At 36.5% G+C, this 17,384-nt stretch overlaps 1 protein-coding gene across 1 annotated transcript in view; it reads left to right on the forward strand.

Annotated features, from left to right (window-relative positions):
* Window positions 1-17,384, forward strand: part of trhde (thyrotropin releasing hormone degrading enzyme) — a 328,094-nt gene that overhangs the window by 8,978 nt on the left and 301,732 nt on the right. The window contains exon 2 of the mRNA XM_062982616.1: window positions 3,043-3,316. Within this exon, the coding sequence (XP_062838686.1) occupies window positions 3,043-3,316 (274 nt within the window). The remainder of the gene's footprint in view (window positions 1-3,042; window positions 3,317-17,384) is intronic.

The following is a 17,384-nucleotide window of genomic DNA, read 5'->3' on the forward strand; positions in this document are numbered from 1 at the left end:
CATATTCCCTTATCTGAATGGTCAGAAGTTTAAGTGAATGCTCTAATCCAGAAAATGTGGCAATTTAATATGAGCAGGTCCTCAGGTTTGCAAAAGTTTCTCTGTTTTTGACTAGAATCCAGTCAAAGCCAGATACAAAATAACTAGCTCAGGCAGGTGAGCATATGCTAAAATGAAAGAATAGAGTACATCTGAGCACCTGTTTAGTCCAGAAATTGGTGATCAGTAACCAGATTCAAGATGACAAGAGCTTTCGCACAAAATCAGCTTCATTTTGGGTGCAAAACTTTTATGATTCTATAGTTAGACAGCTGGAAGTCGGAAATCCCTACTACTTTATTTCAAATCACCAAGAAGTGTAAATCCCAGTTTACCTGCCTAGCACCCATCCCTCCTTTTCAGCAACATTGTCTGAAAGCTAAAATTAATCCACTGTTTCCATGGGATTATGAGGTTATTAAGAAAATTAGTAATCAAAGTGCAAACATAAAATCATTTGTTAATGTAGCTAGTTTGCATAATGATGATTAGTCTTTTCAGATGTTTTTTGGGATCCTGTGGCAATCCATGTTACAGTTGCAGTACATGTTATAGATAAGTACTTTTCACTCCAGGGAAAACTTTACTTAAGCCTTTTGATGCCTTTATATTTTGATAAACAATACAGTAAATCTTAAATGTATTTAGTTTATTTTGTGCATTTCAGCTGAAAAGTATTGTTATTTTCTATAGCCTTCCAAGATAAGTTTTTCTTGAATATTAGAGTACTTTCTTTCTAAGCAAAGCAGGATTCACCTTTCGACTGTGCAGGCAAAATAAATCTCTCTCAAACTTTGTTGTACTATAGATATGCTAATTTTGCCTCCCAGATCACTTCATCTTAAATGGAAAAAAATTAAACTGGGAAGTTTTAAGTAAAAATGAGTTTTAATTATGCACTGTGAAATGTATTGACGATATTATGATATTAATGGGTGCCTTGTGCAGATTGTCCTAATAATCATGAATTGATCTGGCATGGTTGATTAGGCAGCTTTGCATGTGCTAGAATAAACAATTCCTTAGAGCCAGACAGCTTTTCTTTCTTTTTTCATTATTACAGTTTCTAAAGTGTCAAAACAGAAAAGTGTTGAGGAAACATGCCTACCTTTTTAATAGAAGAGTGGAATTAAAATAGCTTCAAATTACTGTCATCTGTATGCAAAGAAGTCAATTTATAAGGCTTTCATTCCTGTAATTACACATTGATGATGTAATTCTGTCATCATTTAATGTGTGCACTGGAAAACCTAATATTATAGTAATGAAGGCTGCAATACTATATACAAAATGATTTAAGCCTGATTTAGTTCATTGGGGCTTTCTATTGAGTATAAGATTGTACTTTTAGGGAAACACATTTCAGTTGCACTGATGGGTATCTACTCCACTGCTCTAGTAAATAACTTTCCAAAGTTGAGATGTTCTGTATGAGCTCCACAGCACAATACATATGATAGCTTTGTGTATTCTATACCTTACTGCCCACTAGCTATGGCCTTTTACATTCATAAAATGTACTGTGAATGATGCTGGGAGTCAGCAAGCAACATAGAGAAAAGCTGAACAGGATTATGAAGGAAGAGTTTAAGAGGATGAGAAACTGTGGAGAGTAAATAGTGGCAGGGATTCCCTTGCGTCCCACAAATAGTCTAGTTTTGATTTTTAGTTGAAAGTCTGATTTTTGCAACAGGTTTTTTTTAAAGAGTGGTAGATAAATATTTTTTTTCCTGAAAAGCAAAAATGTCAAACATCTTTCCTATTTAAAAATCGATGTCAACATCCACTTTTAAAAATCCATTTTGATAAGCGTAATGTGCAGTATTTGGTTATGTGCAAAGTGTAGCCTGCATGATGTGTATTTAATTATTTACATTTATACCAGGTTTCCCCTCCATCAATTGTGTTAAAAGGTTAACTGTAGAAGTTAATTGGGGAGGCAGCTTTGCCAGGTTTTTGTTCCCCAAGCTGTGCCTTTTTAAAAAAAAAACCCAATCAGATGTGAATTATTCTGCATAAAGTACCATTTACAGAGTTCTCTGGTATTTAAGGGCACCTGGTAGAAGTGCAGATGTAAGCTACAATTTATTCAGAAGTAGAAATTGTCCTCCCCTCATCCATAGTGTGGGATGAAAGATAAAGAAGGGGGAGTCTGAGGCTTGGGTTTAGCATTATGTGTTAACAGGGCCAATAACGCTATGCAGCTTGCATAATTGCCCTCAACAATGTTTATTTTAAGAAACCTAGAAATTATATGAGCAAATTATCAGAAAATAATTACCGTTAGAGGCAAAATTTGCTTCTAGTTTTTGACTTAAATTTTGCTATATTAGTCGGTTGCTTAAGGATAGGTGCTTGGAATGCCAAAGCATTTTAATATCATTCAGACTTAGCAAGCATCATCAACAGTTGGAAATAATGGCTCTCCCGAGTATTCTTAAGTGAGGAAATGTAGTGCCCAAAGAAGCCAGTACATTGAGAGTGCCAGAGGCTCTAAAAAATTTCTCAGGGGTAATTAAATAATTGATATAATAGTAAGCCATTGTTTTGTTTTTTTTTAAAAAAAATATTTACAGGGGTTAATACCAGCTAATATTTTTTTAGCTGCTATATTTTCTTCAGCTGCTCCCCAGTGTTTTTAAAACTTACGTTGGTGGCCATAAATGTAAAGATAAATGTAAAAATTATCACTAGAACTAATTCAAACATTCATACTTATGTGGTACAATGCCAGAGGCTGAATTTATTTAATGCTTGTGTTCTTTCTCAAGTATTGGTGTTAGCAGAATGCAGAATTGTATGTTATCCTAATTCCCAAGTGCAGTACCATACACAAAATTAGAAAAATAAATTGATCTTAGCACAGAACAATAATAGCAAAAATGCTCAGGATGCTTTATGGTGACATTGATTTATGTGCTGCACCAAATTTTAAAAAATGCAATATTTTAGTGACATCTTTCTGTCAAGTTCTGAATAAAACTGGTCATTCCTTCTTTCCAGGTTCCTTGCAGTTACGCAGTTTTCTCCTACTCATGCCAGAAAAGCTTTTCCTTGCTTTGATGAGCCCATCTACAAGGCCACATTCAAAATCAGCATCAAACACCAAGCAACCTATTTATCTTTGTCCAATATGCCTGTGGAAACGTCTGTTTTTGAAGAAGATGGATGGGTTACGGATCACTTTTCACAGACTCCTCTCATGTCCACATATTACCTAGCCTGGGCCGTTTGCAATTTCACGTACCGTGAGACTATGACAAAGAATGGTGTTGTGGTAAGTATTTTTGAAGTGCTCCAATTATACATTTCTCACTAGAGAAAACCTGTTTCCTAGGCCATGTTAAAATACTTGCCTTTTCAGCTGTCACAGATTTTCTCTTTTGCTGTGTCTTGAGACTGCAAACATTATGTGCATATAGACAAGGCCAAGACATTACACTTAGAGCTGAGTCTTACTTTCTCATTAATCTACTATAGTAAAACTGGAGAAAACATCAGATTTATATCTGCCTGAAGTATCATTACCTTGATTACAATGCAGTAATTTTCAAGAAGTAGCCACATTGGTATCTTGCATCATAAAAAGGAATAAGGAAGTAAATGGACTAAGTGTTTTTATTTTAGCATAAGCTTTTGTGGATATTAATCCACTTCTTTGTGATGATAGTAAAACCTCAGGTTACAAAGCATATTTATATAAAAGTGGGATAGAATATAGTAGGGTCCAGAAAGATGCAAATCATTTTGCCTTACATTTTCACAAGGCTGTAACTTTCAGGTCTTTCCTGTGTTCAGCTAGTTATGTTATGTGAAAGCAACAAATCTGCTACCAAAAATCAGTTTTCCTTCTCTGAGAAGATTCCTTTCGGTATATTTGCAGTAGCGAGGACATTGTCCATTACCTTAAAAAAGACTGTGGTTGTGTTGACATATACAGTAGAGTCTCACTTATCCAACATAAACGGGCTGGCAGAATGTTGGATAAGCGAATATGTTGGATAATAAGGAGGCATTAAGGAAAAGCCTATTAAACATCAAATTAGGTTATGATTTTACAAATGAAGCACCAAAACATCATGTTAGACAAAAAAATTGGCAGAAAAAGTAGTTCAATACGCAGTAATGCTATGTAGTAATTACCGTATTTACGAATTTAGCACCAAAATATCATGATATATTGAAAACATTGACTACAAAAATGCGTTGGATAATCCAGAACGTTGGATAAGCGAGTGTTGGATAAGTGAGACTCTACTGTAACATTAGATCAGTAGGGACATAATACAGTATATACTCATGTATAATTTGAGGGCATATTTAGGAGAGAAAATTATAGATTTTGATAAGACCCATTGTCAAGTTCTGTGGAGAGGGATCATTCTTTGGAAAGGGGAAACCACCAGCACCTCCTCAGTGGCCCAGCAGCCATTTTCCCACTAGAAATTCAAAAAGATCAGAATTGATGCCATGATGGAGAGAATAGAGGCAGTAGGTTCTTCCAGGATGGACTAAGCTCTTGCCTTTCAGCACTCCACTCGTAGATGGGAATAACTCCTTTTTGATAACTATTGAGGTGAATACTTAGTTAGTCTGTGGATAAGTTGGTCTAGGTTTTTGCGTACGTTTTTAAAATTTAGATTTCCATACTTATATATGAGTAAATGTTGTAGATGTTGCTGGAATTTATTGGGCAACAAAATCTATATGATTCTATATGAATCACTGGCTTAAAAATATTCATTACTAGTATTCCTTTCTTAGTACAAGGCTCTAAATGTTTACATATTCCTGCCAGTCTCTCTTTGGTCCTATTTAGTTATTGATTAGTGAGACTATTCTTAAATGTAACTGCATGCATCATTGGTGAGCAGCTTTGCAATTGCTTGCTGGCTACTTACACAAGGCTGTGGAAAACGATCTATCTCCTTTATAAGATAGTTTGCAAATGTTGCATTCTCAGTGAACTTTTTTCTCCACATTGAAGAAAATCCAGCTACCCTGTGATATGGCATTTGTTTATTAAGAAGCATGCAGGAGTTGTGATGTAGATTGGGGAAAATATGGATGGTTTATTTTATTCACAAATACCATGTGCAGAGCCATATAAGAAGCCAAAATATGCACCAGAAATTCTGCCAGCTAAATCAACAATTTGAAAACACACTCACACTCTCCTGCCAATTCACATTTCTGTTGGATGTGCAGGAAAAATGTTCCTTCACAGCAGGCTTAATCCACATAACACAGATAGATTTGTGTTAGAAATAGAACTGCATGTTGAGCCTGAGAAATGGAAACAATCCCTTCTTATATTATTATATATGAAAAATATCCAGTTTAAATAAGCAGACTCTTTAATCCTTGTCTTGTGCCTTTAGTGTCACAGCTACTATTTGAAAGTGAATTGTCAGGATATCAGCAGTACTATTGTTAGTACATAGTTAGCTTCACCATATTTAGTCATACATAATCCCTGGTAAATGTGTTTACAGAGAATTGGATGACAACTACCAGAAACTTCAGTGGCTACTGCAGTTTCTGGTAGTTGTCATCCAATTCTCTCTTTACACTGAGCAAGGAGTATGTTGGAATTGTTTCTCACAAATCCAGTTGTTGGACAAGGGTGGTAACAACAGGGCAACAATCCTCTTTATTGTATTATGCTGAAATCTGTAGGACTGGGTGCTACACCTTGAGATATGATTACAGAATACGGCACTGTACTTAACTAGTTTCTGTATAGCTATGTTGTAGAATGACTGAACATTGTCTAAAAATACTATGATTTGAGGATATGTTCAATGGTATTGCTAAAACAATTTTGTAGTCTCAGTTTGATACTTCTCCTCTTTTAAAAGATCTGTGGTTAATTTTAACAACATCAAACTTATAATGGCTGTGCTGTGCAGTCTTTAAGTGGTCAGGGGGAAAAAACTTCTAATTGCTTTAGAGAGCAAATATTCCTGCTGCTTGGTCTAACAGAGTTTCTCTTGGATCTGAATCAGAATAAGAGCAGATAACTTGCACTTGAATAGTCCCCAAACCCCGTGAAGTAAAGAGCAATGATGCACAAGTACATTAGTTTGTGATGGTATTATAAAAATATTGTAGAGGCTAACCTTTAATGGTCTTTGGCTCATAGAAGTTGATATAAAACAAAACACTACCCTGTTTCCCCGAAAATAAGACAGGGTCTTATATTAATTTTTGCTCCCAAAGATGCACTAGGTCTTATTTTCAGGGGATGTCTTATTTTTCCATGAAGAAGAGCTCACATTTATTGTTGAACAACAAAATGAACATTTATTATATACTGTAAAGTAGTTGTCATCACAAACCAGCATAACCAGACAAACTATGAATCCTATCAAGAATTTCTTGTTACTACCATTATTTACATGTACAACAATCTATGGTACCTCTTGCAATTTAGGTTTCACAAGGTTTCCACGCTGATTTCTCTCTATTCTAGTTTCAATGTAGTCATGAATGATGAATAATATAATATACTATAATAATATGATAATATAATAATAATATAATTATATACAATATATTAATGAGATAATATAATATAGGATATAATAATAACAGAAAATGATAATAATATGGTATTAATAGGATAATATAATAATGGGATATAATAACAGAATAGCATAATAATATAATAATAATAGGATAATATAATAGAATAATAGAATAGAATAGAATGATATAAAATATATTAATAGGATAATATAAAATGGAATATAATAATAATAACAGAATATGCTAATAATAATAAAATAATAATATGATAATATAATAGAATAATAGTATAGAATATAATGATATAAAATATATTAATAGGGTAATATAAAACGGAATTTAATAATAACAGAATAATAATATAATAATATGAAAATATAATAGAATAATAATAGAATAATAATATAATGATATAATAATAATAGAAAAAATATAATATAATGATTTAAAATATATTAATAGGATAATATAATAATGGGATATAATAATAGTAACAGAATATGATGATAATAATATGGCAATAGAATAATAGTATAAAATAATCAGTTTCATGGCATAGGATAGGAAGATGAGAGGAGAATCCCAATGCGTCCTGTACCTTTAAGGAGCAAAAGCAGCAGGATGAAAGCCCTCTTCCTTCCCTCCCTCCCACCCTCCCTTGCCCTGGCTCCAGGAGCCAATCAGAAGCCTCTGGGAAGCAAGGCAGCATGGTCAGCGTGGCCTTGTCTCCGAAGGAAGAAACGGCAGCGCAGTAGCAGCCACGGAAGGTTTTTCAAGCCTTGGCTGGGGGACAGGCAAGGCAAGGCAAGGCAAGGCAGGGAGGGAGGCACAGAAAGCAAGCACTTTCCCTCCCTCCCTCTGGTGTATGAATGAGTGCTGCTTCTGCCCTGCAGCCATGCTTCCCAATGGAACTCTGCTGCAGCCTTAGTTGCTAGGTCTTACTTTCAGGGGAGGCCTTATATTTGGCAATCCCCCCAAACCCCTGCTAGGTCTTATTCTTTGGGGAGGTCTTATTTTCGGGGAAACACGGTAGGTGCAAGCCAGCATAGATATGTATTGCAATTCTCATTACAACTTCTCGTACGTGTTGTGAGGGAAGGAATGAGCAGAGTTGACTTCTAGGGTTACCACAAGCATTTGTTTGGAAGCAGAGCTACCATTTACTGTTGACACCATACGTAATATTGTATAGTGCAGTCACTTGTGCATATTCTTCAATAGGCCAGAGTATCAGTCTACTAGGGGAATTGTTGTAGACTTCCACATGTTAGTATTTGGCTAATTCTAAGCAGTTTCAGCTGCAGTATTGTGAATTTAGTATTACTGTTGGAACTTGAGAAAAAGGAGGATATAGAGCAGCAATTCCCAAACTTATTTGGCCTACAGCCCCCTTTTCAGAAAAAAATATTACACAGCGCCCTGGAAATAATTTTTTAAAAAATTTAGGAGCAATTAAACAGAAAGATATATGTACTTGTGGCTGTCACCGCTCCCCTGGATTGCTGCAGCGCCCACCAGGGGGCGGTAGCACCCACTTTGGGAATCACTGATATAGAGAATGGGTACCTTCTGTTAAGGAGCTACAGTCAGCCCTCCACATTCACTGGGCTTAGGGACACAGGACTACCACAAAAGTGAAAAAACAAACAAACTCCAAAACCAAAAATAATGCAATTGCTATTTTTTAACCTAAAAAAATGCCTGTCTGGGAATATCTACTTTCTCCAACTTGTCTGTCAGGTTAACTTCCCATGCATTGTTTTGAAGGACCTAGAGATTTTTAGAGAGATGTTCACTCAAGAATCTTAATGTCTTCCAGTGTGACTCTTTGATCAACTTCTGGCATAAGTTAACCATAGAGTCTTGCTGGAGGATTAGAGATTTCTAGATTCACAGATTTTAATTAAATCTGTGAATAATCAAATCCGCAAAAGTCAAATCCTCAAACGTAGAGGGCTAACTATATAATGATTGAAAGTCACACAGAATGGCCTCTGCTTGCATTGAAGCTTCTCCGAACCAACTGAACTACAACATAAACACCACGAAATACAAAATGTAGACCTTGACTCTGACACTGTAACTTTTCTGTATGATTTTAAGCATCTTTTGTCTGATAAAGAAGCAATTGGAGCTTCAAAAGCTCGCATGATATATCTTGTTAAATGACACCAATGCAAGTTCTTTTGTGGGTTTGGGATATTGTTATGTTGCTGTTGTTGTTATTATGCTTATTTATACCCCACTTTTTCTCTCTACAAGGAAACTCAAAGTGGCTTACATTAAAAGCATTTCTATACAATTTAAAATCTAAAAATATACAACATTAGAACAGAATGTCACAGTTAAAATCATAAAAACATAATGTTCAGACTCTGCATCACAACAAATCTTGTTTGTTTATTTTGTTACTAATTTTTCTTCCAATATGGTATGTAAGGTGACTTAATGTAATATACATTAAGACAAAATTCAAAAAATCCTTCTGCTCCCAACTAGTTAAAATGTGGTGGCCTATTGAGTAAAGAAAAGCCACCAGCATTTTACATAGCCTTACAGATTTAACTTGATCCAGGTGGGCTAAGAAGAGAATCAGGAAGGTTCATATTCTCAGTTTTACAGATGCCTTGCTGATTTGAATCTGTCTGCCTGTCTATCTATCATCTATCTATCTCATAGAAGAATGCAGATAGACAAAAAAATGAACCCATTGTAAACCAATCTAAATGAGAGAAAACAAGATTTTATATTCACTAAAGTTGTTACCTTGAATGCGATGTAGGGCTCTTTCATTCAGCACCATGGACAGGAACTTTTTGGGTTTCATTAGGTGAATTTCCTCTCTTCACTCTGAGGCCCCTTCTACGCAGCTGTATAAAATCCATATTATCTGCTTTGAACTGGATTATCTGGCAGTGTAGATTCAGTTAAACCAGTTCAAAGCAGACAATGTGGATGATCTGCCTTCATATTCTGGAGCCATGACATTTTTTGTAGAGGCTGTCTTTTAATTTCCAATGAAAAAGGCTTAAGAATGGGGGAAGTTAGGGTTTTTTTCTGCAATTGCAAGAATTTTCCAATTTGTATGGTCATTGGCAGTGTAGAGTGGAAGATCTGGAAATAACAGTTTCAAGATCTGGATAATGGGGACAGAAAGAAATCTCGATACCAACTGGCATTTTTTATAGTTCACATGCATCAAGCCATCCCATGTGCTGACACAGTAAAAGAGTAATATAATTTGGTTATATAATGTAATAAAGCAAATCTTTTGCATTAGCCAAGTAGCATCCTTTGGAAGGCAACAGCTAGGAAAAGAGATCTGATCTGTCCCGTAGTCCTCTCCTGACCCTCTGCTGTTTTATTCTGCAGACAAATGTTTTGGTGCTAACTTTTTGGGATGCTGTTCTAGGAACCCATGAATAATCCTTCACTTTCTCTTGTGCCTTCAAGTTGAATCTGACCTGTTGTAAACCTGTGCTTTTCTCTTAGGCAGTGATTTCTAAATTGTAGTCCTCTAGGTGTTTTGGACTTCAACTCCCAGCAACTTCAGCGGCCTTGGCCAATAATTAGGGATTCTGAAGAGCTGCAAGTACAGAGTTTGGGAAACATTGCTCTGGAGCATGTAGAAGAGGCCAGTGATAGAACATGATATTCTGCATTGAGTGCTTCACTAGAACTCCACAAGCCCACAATTATAATTCCCATTCAGCCATGGCAATCTGCTGGGTGACAATGGCATTCAATTTCATCTGCAAGATTTATCTGGAGGAAGCTTGCCATTGTGTTTCTTTAAGGTGAGAGTATAACTTGTCTAAAGTCGCCCAGTGGATTTGTCTATATTAATGGGGATTGTAATTCTGGTCTCTTAGAATTAATATGCAACACTCAACCCACTATACACTTTTGTTTCAGTCACTTTCTCTACAGCTGCAAATAGTTCTGAGATAGACAATCTTCTTTTTTCCAGCTACTAGCAAACATTTGTTTCACTGTGACCTCAGCAAAAGTTAGCACTAGATTAAGGTGTGTCCTCTTGGATTGCACTGGCAGGCTATTCTTCATAGTGCAGACTTGGGCCTCAAACTAGACTGTGAATCTAGCCTGTATTGAAGACAAATGCTCTTTCAAGTGTTGCAAAACCTTTGACTTATCATGTAGTTCCTTCAACATGGTGAAGGCAGGTGTTTTGTTTTGTCAGTGTTCATTGAAATGTAAGCCTGGACTTAATTTGCAAATCTGATTGGTGATGCACATAGAGTTGAGGTACGTTTATTGTCAGAAGAAAAATAATGTGCTAATAGCAAATAATATGCATTGCTTTTCTCATCTGGTTTGACTCTGACCCATTGAAAACTTATCCAGGTCTGACCCATGAGTGCTTTTCTTTAAATCCAATCTCTTTATCATTGAAAAGCAATAACCCAAATAGAAGATATATTTCATATTAATATAGTGGTTAAATAACACAGAGATTTCAGATTGGTGCATTCTATGAAGACAATAAAAAGTCTGAAATATTGTGCCATTATAGTATAGTAAACAGCATTTTTGCTATCTTTTCATAGTATTTTGCTTTGGATTCCAGGAAAAAAGGGAAAGTGAAACGCTAATTTAACATCTTTTCAATTTCTGGTGTGTCTGAAACTCATTTTTTAGTTCATTTCTTATTCAGATTTGCTCAACAATTTGCATTTTGACGCTGATTGCAAATATTCTACACTTGAGCGCTGTCTTCTGTAACAGTGAATTCTCTGATAAATAACACATAGATGCAGTGTTGGAGTTCAATATCTTTTGCCAACACAAATTTAGTCACTGATTTTTATAGATGATGAACACAAAAAGAGTATGTATGTTTCTGTAATCAATCTAAAATTCAAATTCATATTCACAAAATTTAAGGTAGTTTATATGATACAGTTCTGGGGCAGTTCATTCACCTTTCTTTGTAGGTGAATAAAGAATTCTAAACACTGATAACTGCCATTCTGTTATTCCTGTGAGCTCTGAAGTCATTAAAAAAGCACAAACTTACTTTGGCATTTTGAAACAAAGCCAGCTTTCTAATAACCACCCTTACTTAACCAACTTTTGCTGTAGTGTACAGTTTTTGACTAAAGTTCTAGGTCACATATAACTCCCAAGGGAATAAAACTATTGCTCAGTAGAAGTTGCTGACTAGACGTACAAACTATCTTTGTTTTTGACATAGTTACTTCAGTACATCTCATTGTCATATACATGTTCAGCATGGAGGAAGATCTTTTGTGAGACCAGTGGGTAAAAGTTTGAATTTTGGTTGCAGAGTTGTCATTGTGTGACTTCTAGTTGTTTCTGTCTTGTTACAGTGCTAAAGAGAAACTGTTATGGAATTTTCTTGTCATCATTCATTCAAAGAGGGTTTGGCTTTTCCTCCCTCTGAGGCTGATTCAGGAGTGTGACCTGCCCAATGGGTTTCCATGGCTGAGCAGGGATTTGAACCCTGGTCTCTATTTGCATTCCAATGCTCCAGCTACTATGCCACCCTGATTCTTTGAATGAAAAGACATACTATCATCGTTCTGTTCCTAAGAAACCCCAAGGCTTTTGTGGAGTGTGGTGTTCCTCACTGGTCCCAGGGTAGCTTCACTGCCTGCTTCTGTCCTTCTGCAGCAGTGGGATGGAGCCCTGATCAACCAACAGCACCTCAACCATTTTGGTCTTGCTGGATGGCTAACCTTACCGTGGTGGTCTTGTCACCATTGTTACAGTAGCAACCATTTCCCTGTTCCCATAGGGTGGAGTTGAGGGAAAGTGGGATGGCTGTGTAAACAATGGGGCTGGTTCCAATTCAGAACCATCCCAACTGTTTACACAACCCTGAAGTACGAGGCTACTCTAGAACTTTGGAAAAGCTCTGGAGCATTCTCCGACATTAATATATGTGGGTGGGGAGAACTGTGTTCAGTGTTTTTGTCCTGTGGTGAGAGCAAGAAGAACACATGCATCATTCTCATCCATTTAGCTTTCTAGTACTCATGTAGAGATGCCCTATGTTGCCTTTGGTTGCTTTCTAGTAGGCAAGGCTGCTCTGAGGCACACAGATAACACTATGTAATATGATTTTTGTTCCTGGGTTATAAATGTCATTTTCTAATTGGTTCTGTCATAAAAACATGGAAAAGTTTATTAAACTGCGAAAACTTTGTTTTTGAAGGACATCCTGCAGCACATTTTGCTATAGTTTTTCAATGAATATCTCAGAGTCACAACCAATTCAACATAGTTTGTGGCAGCCATAAAAATGATGTTTCTGGAGTACAGCAACTACTTTCAAAGTAAATACTGCACTATTAAATAGGAAATAACACTTTCACACCAGGAACAGATTTTTATTTTCAGATTTTGTTACATCATTCTGCTTTCCAGATATTGTTGGGTTTCATGACTTAGCAGCCATAACTAGCATAGCTAATGATGACAAATAGTGGAAATTAAAGTCCAGCAACATCTGGCAGACCCATGATTATCCCCATAGATGTAAGGGTAGAATTTGGTAAATCTGTGCAGCTAACCAGAACTACATACGTATATGATTAAAAGTGAAAAATAGAAGTGATATTTTAATCCTTTAATGAACCTTGCATAGCATGTAGGCATAGGTAATAGGAAGAAATCACTGCTACACTCTAGGAAAACTATTCTGGTGGTAAGGTATGTCTGGCAGTGTAATATACTGCCTTGGAGTGTGGTCCTTTGGAGGTTTTTAATCAGGATGTGTGTGTTTGGGTTGTTTTTACCTGCATGGCAGAGGGTCAGAATGGATAGTCCTTGTGGTCCCTTACAACTCTATAATTCTATGTTTCTGTGCATTTTGATATAATATGAGGTGTTTGGCATTGTTGCTTTTCACACATATGTACTCATACTTTATTTAAAACTCTTGATCCAACAGGTGTATAATTTTCCTCCCAGCCCATGTCTCCACCACTGTAGCTTTATTCAGATATTTACACCATGCAGGTTAAGTTAATAAAATCATTAATAAAATTAAAAACCATTATCTTTTAAGTTAACTTGGATCTGTTATTTAAATCTGATTTAAAAAATTTAAATCAAATCTCATAAATTGCACAGTAAAAACAAAGCCTAAGGTAAAGATGTCATCATGCATTGCTTGTAATAATTACATTCTTCATTATCTTCTGTGAATATGTTAAGATAAGTTAATGAAGATGTGAGTTGAAATGATCAGTGCTGCTCTGCAGGTGTTGTAGATCAGTGCTTCCCAAACTACTCGTATGCGATGTATTGAACCAATAATTATTATCTTCCAAGGATTAGTACTTTATTTATATTTGTTGGCTATAGTTCTTTATATCTTTTCTGGAAACTTGCAAGGCACTGACAGTCAGTAGTTGGGAAATCGGCAATGATGTATAGATTACCGTTTTGAGTAACAGTGGCATCTGTGAAGTGTGTTCTCTCACTCACACTCTGTCTCTGGGAGCATTTACAATATAGAATTAATGCAAGGGGTCCTACTGTAATGCATTTTTACTAAGAATAATGATTACATGGAATCCCCCTTACTAGTGATGTAATCAAAATTCAGTTCTTTAAAGGAGTGATTTCAGGCATTCTTTGATGACAATAGGCTCCTGAAAATAACCCTGAACTCTTCTGTCATGTGATTATCAACATTTGGAGGAAACAACTGAATATGGCTTATACTAAGATGCACCACACATTCCAAAAAAGCCACTTTGAGTCCAAATTCTGGGAATAATAATATCGCCATAATAATAATAATAATAATAATAATAATAATAATAATAATAATCATCATCATCATCATCATAGTCATCATTTGACTGGAATTCTACGCAAGTTGGTACATACATTGTTTGATATTGGTTTGTTTGGGGAGCTATATCTTCCAGGAAAGCCAATGGAACATGCTCTAGTACTTTGCTTCACTGATTTAGAGTATAACTGGTCTGGTTTAGAAGAAAAGTAGAACCTTATTTTTCATTTTCTGTAGTTTTAAGTGTTTCCCCATTGATTGTTTTTTTGTTGGGGATTGTCTTATCTTTTGTGGGCCTCTGCTTTTTATCCTTGGGGAATTTCAGGTCTGTTTTAAATCGCTTTTTAATCTCTTGTCTGAGTAAAAGCAACTGAAACAAGGAAGAGTTGTTTTGGTAAGTGCCTGGCAAAGAAATCGCTGATAATGTCTTCTCTCCTGTTTCTCTCTGATGCAAGTCTTCCAACTTCTCGAGGATCCTTTTCAAGGAAGAAAGATTGTCAAGGCTTTGTTACATGCAGCTGTGGTGGAATTAAGTTTATCCATAGTAATTGGCACAGGGAAAATATAGGAATAAGGGGGTACCTTTCGACTCCAGAAGAGATATTCATATAAAGTCTTGTTTTAGCAGTACTCTCAAGAATTAATGTTAACAGTTCTCTCAGATGCAACCTTCGGAACATCAGCACAGCATAAGAATGCTTGTCAGTTAAGTTCAGAAAGAGAGAAACTCTCATTACTATAGAATGTATGTAAACCCTCTTCTGTTTTTGTGCTACTATATAGTACCTGTGTCATATTGGGCTATTAAGAAAGGAAACTGCATATAATCCACAGATAATGCAAAGATAATTAAATATTAAGTAGATACCCTGTCTTGATGTTGGCTAGAATGTCAGCTGCTTAGTGCTAGGTACTGAATTTTACAAAAAATGTTACCAGTGGCGCACATGTCATTGGGCTATTTATTTTTTAATAGTGCAAAATAATTTTTAAAAAATCAGTGTGTGTGTATCTTTATAAAATATAAGCTGTAGTGTGGATGAGTGGGTGGGTGCATAAGAAATTTGATTAATGATAGCCTTCTTTAGAGGCCTGAGGCTCTGCCTTAAGACTTTGCTGCCAGCTGTTGAGCTATTAAAGACCTAAAAATATCTTTTCCATCAGTCCTTATTACTTCAATGATAATAAATAAATAATGCTAAAATGGTTTCATGGGTAGGTTGATGCATTGTAGTAGAGAAACTCAGTAAACCATACACAATACAATGACCATTTGATGTGTGTGTATGTAAGTCATACATTCCAAAGTTTCAGAGATGAAAACCAGGACACATCTGACAAAGCTACATCTAGAACTTGATCAAGATGGCAAGAGTCATTATTGCGAAAGAACATAGAAGCATAGAGTCTGCAGGACCTTTTTTTTTGCCTGAGCCTACTGGGAAGGGGGGGAAGATTCTGCCATCTTCTCTTGTCTCCCATCTCTTGAATATGTATACTTTCATACTTTGACTTCAGTTTGCCACAGCTGAAGTGAGCAGATGACAGAGAGAAAATGGGAGAAGGAAAGAATAAGCTGGATATTTTTAAAGCTCCAGAAAAAGTAAAAATTTCTAGGTTGTCCAATTCAGTTCTGGGGCCCACTTCTGGTAGAGATTGATCAGTTCCATGCTGGAGGACCTAGAGATTCCTTGCGTTGTTTCTTATCAGGTTAAAAATATGTTGAGGTTCTTGTGTCTCTAACTCCAGTGAATGTGTAGATCTGTCTGTATTTTGGTTTTGCTGAGTCAACTCCAGATATTTGTTTTCCTAACAGATTCTTCATTCTAGAATACAAAAATCTCTTTGCTTTTTTCATGTCAGTAGTGACTTGATAAATTTCAGGTCGCTTCTGGTATGAGTGAATTGACCATCTGCAAGAACATTGCCCAGGGGATGCCCAGATGTTTTACCATCCTGTGGGAAGCTTCTCTCATGTCCCCTCATGAGAAGCTGGAGCTGACAGATGGGAGCTCACCCCACTCCTTGGATTTGAATTGCCAACCTTTTGATCAGCAGTACTGCTGGCCCAAGAGTTTAAGTCATTGCGCCACCTGGCCCTCCAATATCTTTGCTGGACCTGAGTAAATAAAACAGTCTAGTCTGCAGTGCACTTTATGTGATAGACCTTATAATTATAATGATTATTTATTTACTTCATTTGTACCCTACCTTCCTCCCTGAGGAGATGCAAGGCAGCCGGCAGTCACATACTTGGATCAATACAAAGCAAATTCAAAAATTCAAAAAAACAATTAAACAGTATTGTGTGTGTTAGGATAAAAATACAGTTGAAATATAATAAATACAATTAAAGTGCATTTTAAAACATACAATCCCCTCTCCCCCCAAAATACCACTCATAACCTTCCCATGAGCATGCCCCTTATCCTTCTCCAAATGCCTACCTGTGGAAAAAAAGCCTTGCCCTGGCTTGTGGAAGGCCAGCAGGGATAGGGCCATCCTGGTCTCTCTCGGGAGGAAATTCCACAGTCTGGGAGCAGCCACCGAAAAGGCCCTTTCCCATGTTCCTACCAAATATGTTTGAGCAGGTGGTGGGACAGGCAGAAGACCCCCCTCAGTTGATCGTAAATGTCTACTAGGTTCATAGAAAGATAACCTGGGCCAGAGCCATATAGGGCTTTGTAGGTCAAAACCAGGACTTTGAATTTGTGCCTGAAAAAGTGTTGACTGCCAGTAGAGCTGCTGCAACAGAAGAGTTGCTTCCTCCCTCTAGCCAGTCCCAGTTAGCAGTTTGGCTGTTGCTCTTTGGACCAAACTCTTCAAAGGCAGCCTCGCTTAAGAGTGCATTACAGTAGTCTAACCAGGATGTTACCAAAGCAGGTACCACCATGGTGGTACTTCCAAAACTATGATTCCTCCATATTTGAAGGTACAGGATTTGTTGTCTTCTGGGCTTTTTTGAGTGCCAGATGTTTCAGTACTGAAAGGAATAGAATTGGAAGGGCCCTTCCTCAGATTCATA

This window comes from Anolis carolinensis, chromosome 5 (assembly GCF_035594765.1).
Source record: "Anolis carolinensis isolate JA03-04 chromosome 5, rAnoCar3.1.pri, whole genome shotgun sequence".
NCBI lineage: Eukaryota > Metazoa > Chordata > Lepidosauria > Squamata > Dactyloidae > Anolis > Anolis carolinensis.